Source organism: Hylaeus volcanicus, chromosome 6, assembly GCF_026283585.1.
Source record: "Hylaeus volcanicus isolate JK05 chromosome 6, UHH_iyHylVolc1.0_haploid, whole genome shotgun sequence".
Classification (NCBI taxonomy): Eukaryota; Metazoa; Arthropoda; class Insecta; order Hymenoptera; family Colletidae; genus Hylaeus; species Hylaeus volcanicus.
Window position 1 is genome coordinate 7437064 of NC_071981.1, and position 13841 is coordinate 7450904.

Genomic DNA, 13841 nt, shown 5'->3' on the forward strand with positions numbered 1-13841 from the left:
CCCAAAGTTGAACAAAAATAAAAGCAGTTTTACTTTATAAAAAAAAATCACGAAATATACTCAATTTTGTTTGCAAATCTTTTCTTCTCTGTCAAACTCTGAAATTAATTTCTAAATTATATTCTAACTCATGATTAACTTATACCTTCACTTAAATAAATCTGCTTACAATTTTTATTACTGTTGGAAAAGAAAGAAGGGAAATAAGTATTCGAGAGGAATGACGAGGAAGGGATAACGCAATTATAAATTACAAAAAATCGTCTCATCGAAATTTATTGATTGCAACTTCGATGCGTTACTACTTCTAGCGAAACGTACAAAGCGTATGCATGATCATCGTTCCCTGGATCCATCGTCGATGGACCGATCGATAGTCTTAGTGCGAACAAGGCGAAAGTACAATCGTGGAAAAGTAATCACAAAACGTTCGATCGAAACTTTCGAGCACGCGTGCGCAATGTGAACGCGTCGCTTTTGCGCAAGGTGAATGCGCAGTCGCATGCTTGTGTTTTATTATAAAACTTTTATACTCGCATCGAATCGCAGATACCGAAACGCTTGAGAGCGTCGTGCTGAACAATTGAGCCACGTTGCCTAAAAAATAAATGGATCGTAATCGCTTCGATCAGAATAATTTCACCTTAATCGTTAATATTTAGCGATGATAAAATATGTTTTATTTTTTACGTGACGAGCGGCAACTAGCTTGCGATACAAATCGAGTAAATACAGTACATGCGATTGAAAATAGTTTGTTATTTTACCATTTATTTTTTTAATCGGCTGATTGTCGACCAATCAAAGTTCTATGTTCAATCACTTTGTTCAATCGCAAATAATATCTTTATTCGAGCGAATCGACGGCTGAAGAGTCGTTCTACCTCTAACTTCTCAAGCTTTACAATTTATTGCGTAATTATTTATTGTTCCTACGTCGAACTGGTGTAAAAATGTTGTCGTTCCACAAATCAGGCTCTCTTCTCGAGTCGACGTTATTGAAAATTAAATTACTTCCTTTTATAAATAAAGAAAAAACAAATAATCGATACTAATGAAAATAATAGAATATACAAGATGTAAATAAAATCTTCCGTCGACTGATTCAACGCGACAAGGTTAATTAACAATGAATAAATAAAAAATGACAGCCCTCAGCCAAGTTTCTTCGATTCAGCTGTGGGGGAGCGACAAGAGTTTTACAGCATGATTACATTACCGTAAACCTACGCGATTCTTGATCGACTTTCTTTGATACGCCGTTAAATATTTCCTAAATATATATATATGTATACGTGTATAATACTTGAATATTAATTGCATTGGCAGGACATTGCACGAGTGCGCTCGCTGCAGCCACTGAAACCTGTACCTCATAAATACACTCACATTCGTTTTTCTCCTATCAATAAATAATCGTACACTGTACCACAATGAACTCATATATCGTCCGAGAATAAATATTTACTTGAATATTATTTCGTTTCTATATATGTAACGTGCAAACGTCCGAATTAATATACTTGAAGTTTCTTAGAAAATAAATCTTTATTTAAATCATCTCTATAAAATATTCATACGCGATCTCGTTGAGAAAACAAAGAATATACACAGAGTGTCCCAAGAATGTTGGAGGTCCTTGAAAGGGGTGGTTCGGGAGCTGATTTGAAACAACATTTTCATTAAGGAAAAAGTTGTTTCAAATCACCCCCTGAATTATCCCTTTCAAGGACCTCCACCATTTTTGGGACACCCTGTATACAGTAATGTCTCGTTAGACGCACAGATTTGTCCACGATAAGTGCACAGAAACCAGCTCCCCCAATGGGAGATCAACCTCTTGAGATATACCTCGGGATTAAACTAGTGCATTTATGGCAGACTTCGTATATTCTTTGATGTTTGCTGCAGGAGTGTCGAACGTAGACAAGGGCAGCGAGTAAAGAAGAGGACGGAGCGAAAAACACCGAGATATGTCGGTGACACAATGTAATGCAACGATGAAACTTTTTTGTTGTGAAACTTTTATCATCATATTCCTGACATTTTTCTGATTAAAATGAGACCAAACACGATATAACTCGGACGATATTTACCATTCACCTTTTTTTAGTTATTATTCTACGATAAATGATACATAATGGTACATAATGTTACACAATGCTGTTACAAGTAAATATGTTACGAATTACACCGTATTTGGTTTCATTCTGATTAAAATGAAACCAAAAACGATATAATTCGGACGATATTTACCATTTATGTTTTTTAGTAATTGTTCTACGATATATGCTACATAATAAGTTGTTACAAGTAAATATGTTGCGAATTACGTCGTGTTTGGACTCATTTTAATCAGAAAAATCCCAGAAATATGATGGTAAAAGTTTTACAACAAAAAAGTTAATAATAAGAAAGTTTCATCGTTGCATTCAATTGTTTCACCGACATGCCTCAATGTTCTCGTTCCTCTCGTCCTCTTCTTTACTCCCTCCCCTTGTCTACGGTTCGACATTCGGCGGTAAACATAAAAAAATATACATTACTGTATGCCGTTAAATAAAAATAATAACAGAGAACAAAATTCTACGTACCCTATAAATTAACATTTCAGAACACATATTCCAATGAAATCAAAGTTTACATCTGACTTTGAGTACAGAATTCATCTAAACACGTTTCAGTAAAAATTCTTACAAGTCAAAATTCAACTACCGGAATCTTTCCGAAACACCCTAAACGGTCGTTCGAAACGTAACACGAGGGAGGAAAAAGGATGTGCGCTTCCCAGGCACCCATATTTCTGCGTACTTGCGCTGTAAAATGCGACACAAATAAAAAAAGAATAACTTTGTAAACTAAACCATCGATTCGTTATTTAAATACTTACGATCTCGACTACCGTTCGTGTTTCATTTATTTAAATTCATCAAATCTGCTCCTTTTTTCCCTTTTTCAGACCACTTCATCACTTCATTTCCAACTTAGCACACTTTACGTAATACAAAGCTTGTAATTATTTCTATTATGTAAAACACGTTACATGATAAAAAAAAATTTGAATACCGTCTTGGTACGGTTTGCACGCATACGCACACACACACGCACACATACACACACATGGATTAGCATCGTTCTAATTCTAACGATGTGTAAAAGGCCCGTTCAAAAGACACGTTTTTGCACGAATTGTTGGCACGCGTGAAAATAAGAGAAATGAGTGCACTAAGAAACGTTCGAATGTACTGTTGGTAGCTGGAGAGATCTGTCGCGGAAGGAATGCAGGGCCCTATTGGTCGAGGTATTAGCCACGCCTTATGGGTGGAGCAAGGTCTATGGGAAGTGCCATCTGTTGGTTGAATTTATACTCTTTTTTACGAGAGACGCTCGGTAATATAAATAAACTGGTATCTTTATGCATTTATAGGAAATGTGAATGTTTAAGAAACCACAAAATGCAAACAATATGCATGAATATAAATAATACATTGAAAGTAAAAATATAATTTTTGCAGAGTAAAATAAATTCCCATTTAAGTTCAATTTTTTTAGTTACATTTGCAAACAATTTAATTTACCATAAAGATCCACATTAATTTATAGGAAATTTGAATGTTCAAGAAACCACAAAATGCGAACAATATGCCATGAATATAAACAAAACATTGAAAGTAAAGTTCACGTTATAATATTTGCAGAATAAAATAAATTCCTATTTAGGTTCAATTTCTTTAGGTACATTTGCAAACAATTTATGTTGCCATAAAGATCCGCATTAATTTTGAATGACAGTAATAATTAATTTTAAATAATTTTGTTTCGTTTTTTTATAAAGGAACATCTTGTAAATCTCAGGTAAATTCATAACCTGAGCAGGTGCGAGAGAACCACAGGTAAAAAGCCTTTATTTCGTGGTAATCTCTCCAGCTCCAAACAATAAACAATTACAATCGTAAATCGTAAATCGCGAATCCGTTTAAGCCGATTTCTTGCAATGTAAAATAAAGAGATTCGTTGCCTCGTAAGAGACAGTTGGTAATGGTGCTAAATTTCGATTACGCTCAGCAAATAACTGGCAATTTCAACGGCGATCTCTGAAACTCGCACGAAAATTGTTTTCTTACGTGCGTCCATCACGAGATTGAAAGAAAATCGAAGAGTTTTTGTACAGAAACAAATCGATCCTTCAGTCGCAATTCAGTTGACTGTTCAAGCGAAACGCTCCTCGTTTTCAAATCGGATCTTCCAAGGAAGAGTGAAATTCATTAAGATAAAAAATAAAAATTCTTCGTCACATTCCATTTAACGAAAATATAATTCATTATCGATTAAACTCTAACGCTATTTATGAATAATGCCTAATGATAACTACTTTACTTTTTTTTTCACATTTTTCAAATGATTTCAAAATGCATTTTCCCTTTTCTCCATTTCGAATTATCCAAGTACGAGACTACTTCTAATAAAACAAAAGATAAAGAATTAAACTATTAAACTGAATATATAAGGCTAACACAATATAGTAATTAACAAAAAAGAATCAACGTCATCTTTACAAAATTATGTAAAGTTCCAAGAGAAAATTAAATTCATTAAATGTAAAAAGAAAACAGTAGGACTGACTAGTTGTATCATCCAATTTCTCTAAACGAATATCCGAAAGATGAGAACAATTACAAGTTTAACAAAGATAAATAAAAATTTTATGTTGTTCTACTAGATATAAGGTAACGTGAAATCAAGCTTATAAAGGGGAAACCATTTTCCCAACTTATAAGACAATGAGACTACGTTAAAAGTTACAGCTCGACAACTCAGAAAAGACCCCTCAGAAAGACCACGGTGGAAGAACTTCAATTTCAAGTTCGGATCTCCCAAATAGAAGCAAAAAAAGCGTGACGGTTCACCATACCACGCCCAGTTTCACCCCCACCACGCACAGGTCACGCCTAGGATCACCTCTCACCGCGCACCGTCCACGCCTAGTTTCAACCCCACCGCGTACAGGCCACGCCCAGGTTCAACCTCACCGCGTACAGGCCACGCCCAGGTTCACCTCCTACTGCCCACAGACCACACCCAGTTTCACTCTCACCACGCACAGGCCACGCCTACCAGGGACCGTTTCTAATGTGTCAAACTATACACCATTCAATTAATCGACCAATTTAACAATTCGTCGAGAAATCACAACGATTATATATCTAAAAAAGCTAACGTTAAGAAAAGTCATCTTTAGACGACTGGAAAAGACTTCGTTTTCCAGAAAAACAAAGCTCTACGAAATAATTCGCCCCGCCCATCCATCTCGAATTCGAGCGTAGAAAATTATCACAGTATCGTCGTGTTTTCTACACGAGTAAAAAAATACTTTTCAAGGTCCCTATTGCTATTCAAATACCACGTATCACGAGATCGAAGTTCGGAACACGTTATTGTTCTGGAAGTACTGCTAACTTGAGAAAATTATGTATGTTATCATTTTGATATCGATTGATGCAGTTTCATTTGGAACATTGGGCTCAGAAATGTTAGGATCAGAATTCTTTTCAGAGTCTTTCTTTTCAGAATTCTTTTCAGAATTTCGAAAATCGAAATACAAAGAATAAGTCAGAGTGTGAAGACAGCTCGATTAACGAGGAAAAGATTTTATTAGTGAGTGAAGTAATATCTTCGGGAGTGCTATCGATACCACAATGATATCAGGAATTATTTTCTGACCACGTAATTGATTGTCAGCAGCACTTTCAAGTCCAACAGAACTCGAGCAGCCCCTCTCTGTCTGTGTCACTTTCTGCAAAAACCCTTCGATTGATTGTCATTTCGATTGATTGGTAGAGATTCGACTGGGTAGAAATTTTGCCTCCAAGTATACGTCGCTAATCACTCTTAACGTCTCGACACTGTTCGCGAGTGTGCATTTGATAAAGATAGTCGCCTTCGAGTCCCAGCCTCGAGGCGCGCAAATGCAACAGCTTTTCAACTAACGATGGACGTACCTAACAACAATTTTCTCCTGTCCGACGTTTCCAAACGGAATACGAGTTAATGGTCCAGCGTTTTAACGTCCACGTGACATTCGTGGCGTGTAACGAAGAAACTCGACGAAACTCAAGCAGACTAACCCAACTCTGGCTGGAACGCCTAAGGACTCGGGTCCTTCAGTAGACGAACCAAAGGATTCAGCTTGCCGTCGTCTGAATCTCTGTACTCTTCCAGTAACTGAAAGAGAGAACGGTTTTGCATTAAATGAGAGAGGAAGAATGACTTTTGGAGCGGAAGAGGTCAGTTTTATAGGATGAAGTTGATGAAGACTGAGTTCAGCAGGCAGAATTAAATAGTGATACTCTTTAGAGATGGTAACTTGAGGATGGAATAATTGTAGGAATAGTGGTTTCTAGCAAAAAAATGCAACAGTGAGGTCCAATATACTAGGACCAAACTTAACCTAAAACTTAAGAATAATTCATCAAGCAACTGCAAGACAAACATTGTTTTTGCATTAAATATAAGAGGAAGAATGACTTTTGGACCAGCAGAGGCCAGTTGGAATGGATAGAGATGATGAAGACTGAGCTCAGCAGGTAGAGTTAAATAGTGACAGTCTTTAGAAATAGTAACTTAATGATGGAATAGTTCTAACTCACTGTGAGGTTCAGCAAAGACCTTATATACCTCATTATCTTGATTAACTCTTTCAGACCTGAATTATTTATTTTTCTCGCACTAATATTATTTAATTTCTAAGGTTAACCCTTTGCACTCGAGGTCTTTCTTCTGGGTACCTATCAGCAACTCGAAATGCTTTCTTAGCATTCTATTGTCACGAATGCTAAGCTTAGATTAACTTCTTAAATGAGATCCTTAATTTGAGACTTGAGAATCAGGTCCCCTTGGCCTCAACGACAATCATTTTATTGACACTTCGAGTTCCAAAGAAATTAAATCTAAAGAAAACCTAGTGGTGACTGAAAGTCACCTCTCGAGTCCAAAGGGTTAACTTTGACTAAAATTAGTATGTAAAAGTATTTAAAAAATCCTAAAAGCGTAGTTTTCGAGGAAAACTGATCTTTCTTCATGTGGAAGAATAAGGACATTCGGACATAAGGACATAAGGACATTATATACAGTGTAAAAATATAAACGTGGTCATTTCATAATTACTATCCAGCAAAATTACTTTTAAACTTCTTGAATTTTTTAAAAATCAATTTTGCAGTGAAATATTCTGAAAAAATTCACAAACACGTACGCCATGAAGTAGAATATCCCTAACTTTTTTCAAAATCTTTGATACAGTGCATCAAAAGATATACAGCTTAAACTGTAAATCGCATTTTACCCTGTAACTACCCTTCCAGTAAGGGTACGGGGTTGATACTTGGGACAAATTGTATTTTTTTAACATTCTATTAATTGATATGTTCATTTATCAATTTGGCACAATTGATACGGTTATACCCTTTCCCTGCATGAGTTCCTTATTCACTGCTAATAAATAATCCAACACTTTTCGAAATAGCTAGTTTTAGGTTAAGTTCGAAACTGGTCCACTTACCTGATAAGACATTTCGCAAGACAAAATGGCCGTCGCCTCTCCGTTTCGATGCGTGGCCGCCAATAGTGTTGGGAAAATGTACGACGTCAGTCCTGGAGCACCGTAAAACGGAAACGGCAAAGTACACAGTTGCTGTAGAACGCTTGGACCAACCCCAGCCGACTGCAGTATTAACTGAAACAAAATTCATTTCGTGCACGATAATAACAAAAGTTTATATAATTTTAGGCTGTGTTATCAGTGACCTTTCACCTGAAGATGAATAACTGAACTTTTTCAAATGGAATTAATAAACGAGCAATAATCAATTGAAAGTATAAATATTTTCTGTTCTCTTTTTTATACTTTTTAACTGTGTTATCAGGGGCATTTAGCTTTAACACGTGTGGCTTCCACTGAAGAACTAAAGAAATTAATTCTGACAGTAAGTACCAAAGAAAATGAATTGGAATGGAATTTTGCATTCTGACGAAGTTACAAAAATAAATAAACATTTCATTCGTGGCCAAATAAAAATTAGGATTAATTGAATTGAATAAATTAAATCAACAACCATGTCCAATAAATATTTGAATTCATCTGTTTAAGTTCCTTGACTATTACAATTTTAAACAAAAATTGGCAATGTAGCCTCGAGTAGTTTAAATAATATTTAACTCTAGCAGAAATTTTCAAGAATATTTGTCTGGCAGTCGTCGTGTTATGATAAATAACTGAACTTTTTCAACTGCAATTAATAAACGAGCAATAATCAGTTGCAAGTATAAATATTTTCTGTACATTCTCCCTTTGGACGATATTCTCGAAGACTGTCGTAAGATTTGCTTTCCATTGCAAAACACCCACATGAAGGAAAGTTAAGTACGGTCGTCCGGGAACGAAGACCGTTAATTACAAGAGTCGCGTATGTGCAGAGTCATTAGTTTCCTTAAATATCGTGGGAAACAGCGCGTTTATGCACAGGTGTCGAGAACCAGCGGGTTCGAAGGACAAGGAAGCGTTCTAGGACATCTGCGGTTCAACAAGTGTCCTCAAGCAGGCACCTGTAGCAATCCCTCTCGCAGGAAGTACCCACATTATGCATTTTTCTTCTATTTTCTCTCTTTCTATTCTCCTTTTACCAGCGATGGGAGTAATATCGAATCAATAGCGTTGAAAGGAAGGGAGACAATCGAATGGAATTTTTACTTCGGGTGGCAAATTATGAGCTAAGTACGATGAGTTCAATTTTTATACGTTTGGAGATCGTGGCTGAAGACACTCGAATTATTTTATTTATTCAATTTAATTAACTCTAATTTTTATTTGACCACGAATGAAAAAGAAGATATTTACTAATTATTTGCAAATTTTGGTTTAAAATTCTAGTAGTCAATTAAAAATTTTAGTAGTCAAGGAAGTAGCTAAAGATGAATTAAAATATATAACGAACAGGGTTGTTGATTTAATTTATTCAATTCAATTAATCCTAATTTTTATTCAACCACAAAAATAAGAAAAGCGATGTTTATCAATTATTTGCAAATTTTTATTTAAAATCGTAGTAGTCAAGGAAGTAGCTAAAGATGAATTAAAATATTTATCAAATGTAATTATTGTTCACAATAAAGGAGCATTGAGGACATGTATTATTCTGTTTATTAATAAAAACTGAATAATACCACCATCCTAAATAATAATAAATCATCCTAACAGTAAAATGCAACGAATAAGTCAATAAACGTAACGCGAACACGCCGCAAACACAAAGGAGCGTAAAATGAAGAAGCGATCATATAAATAATTCCCGAGCCTTTAAATTCGTTTTATGTTAAGCGAAAGGCTCGTCGCCTAAATAAATTATATGGTACTTTATGGTGAACCTTCTTCCATAGAGTATCATTTTCTGTGTTATTTTAAGACCGTTTTTACGTCGCATAAAACCGCCCGCTAGATTTACGACGATCACGGGTCCTATGTATTTTTATCGTATTTAAAACGCTCTCAGAGTTGATTAACCACTTAACTAACGTATACAGAACGCCACGCCGAAAAAATTTGTTTCGTGAAGTGGTAAGTTTCAAGGTATTCGTGAAATCCGCAACCAGAAAGCACTAGCTTTATCCGTAAAAACTCCGTAAGAACACTCGGTCGAATGCGAACGACATAAAATACAATCAGTGTAATAAGTATTCGTACAGCAACCAATTTAAAATAAAATTAATAAGAAAAGAAATGAGAGGTTAACATTAAAAGTTAATTTAAAACTTTAATTTAGGCAAATTCTACTCTAAAAATATGCAGGAATTCTGGTTAATTATTTCTTCCCCTAAAATTTATTAATAAAATAAATAGATGAAGTTTTATTTTGAATTTGTTTCTGTAGGACATTATTTTGAATTGGGGCACAGCTAGTATATTATAATTATAAATAGAATAAACTACAATTATTATACAATTGTTTATCACATCCATTAGACATTGTGGACCTTGCACTGATTCATTGCCACCTATTTTGATCACTGAAATATTTTTTAACTTGCAAAAAAATTGAACAATATTGAACATGTAATAGCAGTACTAGACATGTCTTTTAATTCAAAACTGGACCAATTTTGGAAAAGCTGGAATTAAGACAATGAAAGATGGAGAGAGGTTGTAGAACCAGGATCGATAACACGTTTCTGATTGAATTAAACACAAGTTTCAATTTCTTCCAACAAAAGTTAACATCGACAAACGAAAGTACTTACCAGATTACCAAGTATAAATAGAATGCTCGGTATGAAGGCAAGGACAAATTGTTACATCTTACTAATCGAGACCTAGCGGAGCCATCTCGCCACGATAAGGGAACCAGAAATGAAGGAACCCATAAGCAGCACAATTAGGCTCGAGGTATGCGCAAGCTGCTCCGCCATGAAACGCGCTCAAGGGTCGCCCTGCGTCGCGTCTAATCTAAACTGACCGTTCTCTCTCGAAATCCTCCGGCATAGATCGAATACCTTCAGGCCTCGTGGAATTTCCGAGGACCCCCGATATCTCGAAAAAATGGGACTCGATAGTCGCGCAGAAAGAAAAGACGTCGCGACGTTCTGAAAGGCGCCAGACCGTCGGACATTTTCACGTGTAAGCCTAACTCGTTACTATCTCGGTGAACGTCGAAGAAAAATGTCTCTTCGATCGACAGGAATTGGGCAGGCACGACTCTTATCCGACTGATGAATAAATAACAAATGGGAGACTAATTTTTATTTCCTGGAATTCAATACCTTTATGTGTTTATACGTTTATATGTGTTTATATGTTTATATGTTTATATCTGTTTATAAACGTTTATATGTTTATATCTGTTTATAAACGTTTATATGTTTATATCTGTTTATAAACGTTTATATGTTTATATCCGTTTATATCTGTTTATAAACGTTTATAAGTTTATATCTGTTTATAAACGTTTACAAGTTTATATCTGTTTATAAACGTTTACATGTTTATATCCGTTTATATCTGTTTATAAACGTTTATATGTTTATGACATGAATTTACACTGGGTACCCAAGAAATATTTGTTTATTCCCGACCTTTCTTAATCCCAGGAATGTTTGAAATCGTGTTTCAATGTTCGCGGTTTCGATTGAATACACAGAACGTTTCTCAAAGTTAGTCGAGTCAGTGTTGATCGTTTTCAAACTGGATTCCCCGCGAGCATCCTCGCAGGCGTTGCAATTTATTCCTGCCTATTTCAGTGGCTCCAGTCGCTTCATTGCCAAGCTTACGGACATACGACAAACACTCGTATGTAACTTTCGAGACCATTTGGTATGGTTTTGTTTGCCTATAATTATTCAAACGATGGCGAAGTTCAACGTCGCCCTAGCGTAGTGTTCCTGCTCACTGAAATAAATAGCAACTCACTTTCAATTTATTGTTTTCTATTAGAGAGTTGCGTGGCCAATAAATATGTAGGAAGCAGGAGTCTACATTAGTTTTTCTTTTTTGTTACATAGTTTGAAATCTTCAATTTAAATTCAGATAAAAATAACTTCTTGTAGTGGATTATCTTTATATATAAATATTTACACCAAGATGGTAAACTTCATTGGGCCTTCACGTTTTTAAAACAAAAGCTGTTGTTCTTTAATTGTACTCGCCGAACCCCTGTCATCGATTTCGAACTTTGCATATAGATGAGGTTTTTTCGAGAGCAAACACTGGCCACGTGTACTGCTTCACTCGACATTTAATCTGTTCTTGAAGAGCATCGATTATTCTTGGCTAAGCAGTGACGGAGGAGAGAAAGTAGAACATGAAGGAATTCATTGCAAACAAAATTCTAGGCACACTAATAATTTAGAATACTGTCTAAACAATATTTATGTATCTCAGACAATCGCGAAAGCCTTGCAAGTTATACAGGACACGACGCTAGCGCCGCCATGCGGCACTCGCTGCCACCAATGGCGGCGCTGGTGTCTCTTATTTCGCAACCACCACTATTTCACAAAATGGCGCTAGTGTCTCATCCTTTATAACCTCTAGGGTTTTTCTCCCTGAATTTTCACAGTCCCTAAACATTATTTAAATACTTTTCCTCTTCTGCACATATACACATCCATAAAAGAAGGTGCAGAGAAGACAACGTACTAAACAATATTTATGTATCTCAGCTAGAGATGGCGTAAACTGCTACTTTTAAATCACTCGTGATTCAATCACGTTCATTCTCAATCACGACGATTTTTCACAGTGATTCGTGATTCTTCGTGATCGCTTCTGATTGGTAGAGAACATTCTTTTCGCTTTTCACGAATTACGCTGTCCTTAGATTATGTATGTATTATAATATGGTCTAAAAGCAATGTTAATATAATTTTAATACAATTTAAATTTGACTCATTTGTAGTTTGTTGAATTTCTGCTAAGGGGAGACAACGACACACTAACGATAACAATCAACATGAACCTCTTCTGAAACGCCATCTTCCGGATCACGGTCGTGATCATAGTTTAATCACGACCGCGATCGTGACTGTGTGATCACCGTGAAAAATCACTGTTCAGGAAAACAGTTCAGGAACTGTTATGCTAGGTTTTCGGTAAGGAGTCGGATCTAGAATGTTAATTAGACTTTCGAGGAATATTATCTATTATTGGTCAATCCCATAAATATTCGTAACCTCTATGTCTTTTGAAGAAATTTGACTAAATTAAGTAACAGTTTTGCCACACTAAATCACTGTTAGTGATTTTTCACGCCATCCTTAATCTCAATTAATCAAGAAAGCCCTGGAAGTTATACAGGACGCGACACTAACGCCGCCATGCAGCACTCGTTGCCACCAAAAGCGGCGCTAGTGTCTCTCCTTTCGCAAACACCAGTATTTCATAAAATGGCGCTAGTGTCTCATCCCTTATAACCTCCAGGGTTTTTCCAGGGTTAGAATCATTTTTAGATTAATATTTATATAATATTTCATAATTTAATGATGCTATGTCAGTAATAGGTAAGAATGTATTACCTATGATAGCAAAAAGACGATTAATAGTAAATTATTAAGTACTCTATTACACCCAAAAGTGTTAAAGAATCAGAATTTCATTTCTCTTTTCTTGGTCAGCTTTTCCAGCTTTTTATAATCTCACTTTAAAACAAATAATTAACGACTTCAGCAAAGAAAACTCTCAAGTACTGTATAATACCCATAAATGTTAAAGAATCAGAATTTTCTTCCCTACTTTTGATCAGCTTCTCCAGCTCCCTCTCCCTTTCAAAGGTTAAAAGCGTTTTTCCACCGATTTCCTCGGGTATCGGGGTACACTTTCGGGGCCCCTTAAAAAAGGCGCCGAAAGACGAATGTGCTCCGTCGCTGATGCACTCAACGCAACGCATCCCGATCCACGCGCTCGGATTGATGCACCCTCCTCTCGTAGGGCGTCGTGTGCGTGCGCGCGGCTGACGTATGGAATGGAACCGAGTAAATATATCTTAACTGCATTCGGCCGTATATTGATGGGACGTCCGCTGAGTGTGTTGTGTCTAACAGCTTCTTCCTTCTTCGCCTCGTGTCGCGCGGCGCATTTCACCCGAATGTACCGGGTGTGATCGACCGACTCGTTCCGGGGATTGATAGATGGTTTGTTTGGCGGCTGGGAGCCGGTCTTAAACTGGTCAGGTCCCGGGATGGATCTTCCTGGACGAGTATATGTCGGGACGGTTGATTTTTAGGATGATGATGGCTGTTGATGATGGTTCGCGACTGTCAACGTTGTAACGATGTATATTTCATGTGTAATCCGCGTC

At 36.3% G+C, this 13841-nt stretch overlaps 1 protein-coding gene across 3 annotated transcripts in view; it reads right to left on the reverse strand.

Moving 5' to 3' along the window:
- Positions 1-263: 263 nt before the first annotated feature.
- Positions 264-13841, reverse strand: part of LOC128878247 (S phase cyclin A-associated protein in the endoplasmic reticulum) — a 59048-nt gene continuing 45470 nt past the window's right edge. For all 3 annotated transcript variants that reach the window (XM_054126296.1, XM_054126297.1, XM_054126295.1), the window contains 2 exons: positions 7559-7732; positions 264-6222 (listed from right to left, as the gene is read on the reverse strand). In XM_054126296.1, coding sequence (XP_053982271.1) covers positions 6145-6222; positions 7559-7732 — 252 coding nt within the window. In that variant the 3' untranslated portion in view covers positions 264-6144. The remainder of the gene's footprint in view (positions 6223-7558; positions 7733-13841) is intronic.